Below are 6,218 nucleotides of genomic sequence, written 5' to 3' on the forward strand. Positions count from 1 at the left end.
TTTTTGGTACGGGGGATTGAACTCGGGCCCTTGCGCTTTTGAGGCAGGCAGTGGAACCACTGAGACAAATCCCTGGCCCAAAAACGTACAATTCTTGTGGAGAAAAATCAATAAAGCCTTTCCGGGTTAAACCTTAACAAGAGTTTTTTGGTTTCTGTGTTGTTTTGCTTTGTTTTTACAGTGCTAAGGATGGAACCAGAGCTGGCCTGAGCTAGCAAGTGCTCCCCCTGCCACAGAAGCATCTGTCCTGTCACCCCCGGGTCCCTACTGCAGGGCCCTTGTGTCACATGGGCCTCAGTGGGCATGCGCAGAGCAGAACCGGGTGCCCGGGCAGAAGGGGCAGGGAGGAACTACGCTCCCTCCTAGTACTAGCAAGCAGGGGCAAAGCAAGCTAGGGGCCGACTGCAGGGTAGAACCCTGGGGGAGCAGCAGCGTGGATTTGGGGAGACTCGCAGAATGAATGAACGAACAAAGAGTGAGGGTTACGACAGCGTATACAAGTGGTCAAAAGATACAGCAGGGGACCGAGGATGTAGCTCACTGCTGCCATCACCTGCCTCGGAAGGGCAAGGTCCTGAGTTAGATCCCCGGTACCAAAAATAAAAACCAGGGTCTGGGGCACGGCCCAGAACATGGGGCTGCCCGCCTGGTGATGTGAAGGGGGGGACTCCGGGAGGAGAGAGGAGGGCTGCTACACGCACGCGTGCACACAGGCATACGCGCGCACACAGGTATGCATGTAACACATAGAGACACACGCACACACAGGCATACGCGCACACAGGTATGCATGTAACACACATACAGACACACGCACACACAGGCATACATGCACACACAGGTATGCATGTAACATACATACAGACACGCACACACAGGCATACGTGCACACACAGGTATGCATGTAACATACATACAGACACACGCACACACAGGCATACGTGCACACACAGGTATGCATGTAACATACATAGAGACACACACAGGCATACGCGCACACACAGGTATGCATGTAACATACAGACAGACGCGCACACACAGGCACTCACGCACACACACACACACATGCACACACAAGCCCACTCCCCAGCCAGCTCTCACCTGAGCAGGAGGGGCAGCACCCCCCATCCTGCGGGGGTGCCGGGTGGGAGCAAGTGGCCTCACACCTCACCTCTCCGCAGGTCACCTCCCCGTCCTGGAAGCAAAGCGGGCACTGCAGCCACCTCCAGATCAGAGACACTGCCACGGGCTGCGGGACCAGAACACCCACCTCACACCAGCACTGCCTGCACCCCGGCTTGGCCCAGCGGCTCCCTGATGCATGCACGGCTCCCAAGTGCCGGCAGGGAGAGCGCCCTGGAGGTGGGCTCAGGTCCTCGGGGCCATGGGAGGAGGAAGGGGTGCCCAGCGCCTCCCCTTGGAGAAGGGAGGGGGGTCCAAGGGTCCCCAGCTGAGTGACAACAGGCACCGGGGTGGCCACTGGGGTGGACGGATGCCACACAGGGGCTGGAGGGTGGGTGGTCCTGACCGTGTCCAGGGGGTGTGGGGGAGCAGGAGGGGGGCTATGTGCCGGGGACAGGCCTGGCCGGCCGGGCTCCAGAAGCAGAAGCACCATCCCCGGGGGCCTGGGCTGCAGGATGGCCGAGGGCCCCCACAGCGCCTTGGGGACAGCTGCAAGAGAAGCAGAGGGCCTTTGAAAGAAGCAACCAGGGGAAAGAGGCAGGCGTGGGTCCTGGACTCTACCCTCTACCAGTGCTAACTCACTGGGGATCGGGGGAAGCGCTGGGAATGCTCAACAGACAGCGTTCACTCCAGAAGACACGGAACACAGGGCTGCAGAGGAGTGGCTGAGCGGGGTTCACCGGCTTCCCCTCCGTGGCCACACACTAACCCTCACTAACCCTAACCCCAGCCCCGCCGGGACCCAGCCCCACCCCCGCGTCCCGGCTGTGGCATCCCTGGAGCAGGATGGCCGGTGGTCCAGCACAAGTGAGAAGACAGAGCCGCTTCCGGCGGGTGGGCACGGGTGGCCGCCACTGCCAAGGGCCGCAGACCCAGGCCACAGGCAAGGAAATAAATACCAAAAACTGAAAAAAAAAAAGGGGGGGGGCAGGAAGAGGGCCTGCCTGGGGGTGGGCCTGCGGCAGGAGGCGCGGGGCCTGGGGCCAAGGAGGAAGGGCCAGGCTGAGAGGGCGGGGCGGGGCCGGGCCTCACCTTCGCAGGACGTGTGGTCGGCTCTCAGCCTGAAGCCGGGTCGGCAGGTGCACAGGAAGCTGCCCACCGTGTTGTGGCAGGAATGGTGGCAGACTCGCCTTTCCTGCGGCCTCCGACACTCGTTCACGTCTGCGGGCGAGCCTGGCTGCCTGGTGCTGCTGGGGAGCCCCTTCCTCCCGCCCGGAGCCGAGGCCGTTCCTAGGGGCCCACCCTCCGGGTGCAGGGTGCCCTGGGACGGTCACAGTGCCCGGCCGGCTCACCCACGCAGGAGTGCCGGTTGCCGTGGAGGTGGAAGCCGGCTCGGCAGGAGCACTTGTAGCTGCCCACGCTGTTCCTGCACCTCTGCTGGCAGGGCGACTGCAGGCACTCATCCGTGTCTGCGGGCGGGACAAGGCCGGCGTCCCTGCCGCACCCCAATCAAGGCCTGGGCCAGCCCGAGACCCCGCGCGATCCGGCCTCCAGGCAGGCCTGCTGGGGCTGTGCCAGCCTCACCTCGGCACTGCCTAGCTGAGCTCTCCCATGTACCTCACCCTCACCCAGTGCCTTCCAAGCCCTGACTCTTCTTACTGTGCTACTGGCCATCTGCAGCAGTGGGATGGCCCAGGACCTCCCGCCTCTGCCTGCTCACCTTGGCAGCTGTGGCGGTCGGCAGCCAGCTGCAGGCCGGGCCCACACTCGCACACAAACCCACCTTCCGTGTTCACGCAGTGGCCTTCGCAGGAGGGGCTCAGACACTCATCAATATCTGGGAAGAGAAAACCCTTGTACAGCCGGCCCTGAGATGGCCAAGGAGCTGCACTCTCACCCCAGAAAGGCACCAGGAAAGCCTTACTAAATTGCCCAGGCTGGGCTCAAATTTACAATCCTCCTGCCTCAGCCTCCCTAGTGCTGGGATTACAGGTGTGCACCACCACATTTGCAAGCCATCTACAATTTCTAACAGCTAACCCACCCAACCTACCCCCACCCCCTGCTGTGGACCATGGCCAACTAGGATCCCAATTCTTTTGTTTTGAGACAGGGTCTCAACTATGCTGTTCAGACTGGCCTTGAACTCACTTATATAGCCCAGGCTGGTCTTGAACTTGAGAACATCCTCCTGTCTCAGTTTCTTGAGTGATTATAGGTTTTTGTCCAGCTTATGATTCCTTTTTTTTTTTTGTTACCGGGATTGAACTCAGGTTCTTGCGCTTGCAAGGCAGGCCACCGAACCGCTGAGCTAAATCCCCGGCCCCCTTATGATCCTAATTTTAAAAGCACATGTTCTGTTCAGAGGAAAATGTTGCTTTTAACAAAGTTAAAGCTCCAAAAAAGACCAGGTGCAGTGGTGTACACCTGTAAGCCCAGTTCCTTGGGAGGCTGAGGCAGAAGGATTACAAGTTGGTAGGCCAAGCCCGAGAATTTTCCAAGAACCTGTCTCAAAATGAAAACTAAAATATATAAAGGACCTCCATGTAGCTCAGAAAAAAAGAAACTCCAAGAAAGGTTTCATTGCTCTGAAAAAGCTGTCAAGAAATTAGTTGTTGAGGCTACCTCTGGGGAAAGGTAACACGCTTTGCCTAACTTTTAAAAAATCACAGCCAGGGCCAGGGATTTAGTTCAGTGGTTCCACTGCTTGCCTTGCAAACACAAGGACCTGAGTTCAATCCCCAGTACCGAAAAAAAAAAAAAAGTCACAGCCAGACATGGCACATTCCTGTAATTCTAGGACTCTAGGAGGCTAAGGCAGGAGGATCGCACATCTGAGCCCAAACTGGGAAAGTTACTGACTCTGTCTCAAAAACAAAAAATGAAAAAGGGCTGGGAATGTAGCTCAGTTCAAGGACAGGGATTCAACTCTAGTACTCAACAAATAAAATTCTAAATAAATAATAATTTTACAAAATAATTATTGAGCTGAGTGTGGTGGCACATGCCTGTAATCTTTGCACTCAGGAGGCTGAGGCAGGAGGATCACCATGAGTTCTAGGCCAGCCTGTGCTACACAGCAAAATTCTGTCTCAAAAAAAACAAAAACAAAAACAAAAAACTCTTACTGAGTTTTGTTTTCCTCCTGTTTTAAAGGCCACTTTCCAAAGAGGCTCCCTGCTCACCGCCATGGCCCCTGTACCCCACACTTCCCCAGTATCAGTCTCATGACATTGGGCCATCCTGGTCTTTGTCCCTGTCCCCATATCCAGAAGCTCCACAACAGCAGTGCCAGCCCCTTGGTAAATATTTGTGACAGCCTGGCGGTGAGTGACCCGGCCCTCTGTTTGCACGCTGCCGGCACAGGACACCACAACTCGCCCCACTCAGCTGGCCCTGTGCAGGCAGGAGTGGGTCTCCCACCCCCGGCCCAGCTCCCACCTGTGCACTGGACTCCCACAGCCGTCTCTGTCATCCAGAAGCCCGTGGGGCACACTCGGGCCACCTCCTGACACCCGCCGTGGTTGCAGGCCAGGTCACAGCCGTATTCCCCACAGGGTCCGTGGGCATCTAGGCAGGTGTGGCACCAGTGAGCCCTAAGGGTGAACCAGCCCCTGCCCCACGTGTCCCCAGTCATGCTGGGAGGGTCCAGCCCAGTCCTGCCCCTCCTAGCCCTGCGACTCAGGGGCGAGGCAGGGCCTGGACCTCCCCATCTGCACGATGGGCGAGAAGGGCCAGCTCGGCACTCCTCAGCCCCGTTACCTGGGCAGGTGGCCCCTCGCTCCCCATCCTGGCAGGAGCAGACATTGGGTGCGATGCAGATGCCACTCCCACAGCCAAAGGAGCAGAGGGCTGGGGAGAGACCCGGGTGAGGGCTGGCTCTGGACCATCTGCCCGCACCGGGTCGGCAGCCCATGCACACTTACGCAGGGTGCAGTGCCCGCTGCCCACAGAGGGCATCCAGCCAGGGCAGCAGCCACTTCCGAAGCTCGAGAGGCAGACGTGGGGGCCCAGGCGGCGCCTGCAGAGACAAACAGCACTGGGGGCTCCTGGGAACAGATAGCCAGGGCGTTGGGGGACCACAGAGATGGACTAGACCCAGAGCCCCGCACCACACCACAGCCGGCAGGAGCTGTCCAGCCATGGGCTAGAGGCCGAGGAAGCTGCCACTCTGCCACTGTGCTTGTGTGCCTGACACAGGGGACAGAGGGATGGACCGGGCTGAGAGCGACCTGTGTCACATACGGGGTGTCCTGGACACGGGGCTGTGAGCACAGAGCAGCGTCCCTGGCCCAAGGGTCCTTTCTCTGGACCCATCAGGGAGGGGACAGTGGCAGCCCGGTCCCTCGCCCACCCCTGGGGCCAGTGCTCCTGCTCCTCACACCAGGCTGCAGGGGCAGGCAGGCCAGTCAAGTGGCAGGTGCCAGCTGCCTAGGGAGCATGCAGGCTGGGACAGGTGGCAGGAGCTATGGAAAGCACCCCACAGTCATGGCCACATGCCAGGACCCTGCCACGGCCCCTGAGTTCCCAGCCCCGGCACCATGAGCATTGTGCATGCTCTCCACCTTGTCGGGACCCAGGGTCCTCATGGTGACCCAGTGTCCTGAAGGGCACAGACTTGGGGTGCAGGGTGGCCCCCAGCCTGCCAGGTCTCTGGTCCCCCCTGGCCCATGAGATCTAAGTGCACTCCCCTTGTCACCCTACCCAGCGGCCCCTACCTCTCGGCAGCAAAGGGCCCGGGCTGTGTCCTCTCAGAGGGGCCTCGGCCCGGCACCCCGGGTGGCAGAAGCAGAAGCACGGAACAGGCAGCCCCGAGCAGCAGCCCAGCCTGCATGGCCGGGGAGCCAGCGGCACAACTCAGCCCTCCTCCTGCTCCTGTGCAGGCACTCCCCTTGTCACCCTACCCAGCGGCCCCTACCTCTCGGCAGCAAAGGGCCCGGGCTGTGTCCTCTCAGAGGGGCCTCGGCCCGGCACCCCGGGTGGCAGAAGCAGAAGCACGGAACAGGCAGCCCCGAGCAGCAGCCCAGCCTGCATGGCCGGGGAGCCAGCGGCACAACTCAGCCCTCCTCCTGCTCCTGTGCAGAGGCTGCCGTCCA

General features: G+C 60.0%; 1 protein-coding gene across 1 annotated transcript in view; it reads right to left on the reverse strand.

Moving 5' to 3' along the window:
- Vwce (von Willebrand factor C and EGF domains) overlaps positions 1-5,999 on the reverse strand; it is a 15,686-nt gene extending 9,687 nt beyond the window's left edge. The window contains exons 1-8 of the mRNA XM_010633141.1: positions 5,841-5,999; positions 5,049-5,143; positions 4,885-4,974; positions 4,564-4,692; positions 2,843-2,959; positions 2,475-2,591; positions 2,215-2,343; positions 1,102-1,671 (exon numbers count right to left, since the gene is read on the reverse strand). Of these exons, the coding sequence (XP_010631443.1) occupies positions 1,102-1,671; positions 2,215-2,343; positions 2,475-2,591; positions 2,843-2,959; positions 4,564-4,692; positions 4,885-4,974; positions 5,049-5,143; positions 5,841-5,956 (1,363 nt within the window). The 5' untranslated portion in view covers positions 5,957-5,999. The remainder of the gene's footprint in view (positions 1-1,101; positions 1,672-2,214; positions 2,344-2,474; positions 2,592-2,842; positions 2,960-4,563; positions 4,693-4,884; positions 4,975-5,048; positions 5,144-5,840) is intronic.
- Positions 6,000-6,218: the final 219 nt, after the last annotated feature.

The sequence above is a fragment of the Fukomys damarensis genome, unplaced genomic scaffold, assembly GCF_012274545.1.
Source record: "Fukomys damarensis isolate Sample0158 unplaced genomic scaffold, DMR_v1.0_HiC HiC_scaffold_27, whole genome shotgun sequence".
NCBI classification, from domain to species: Eukaryota; Metazoa; Chordata; class Mammalia; order Rodentia; family Bathyergidae; genus Fukomys; species Fukomys damarensis.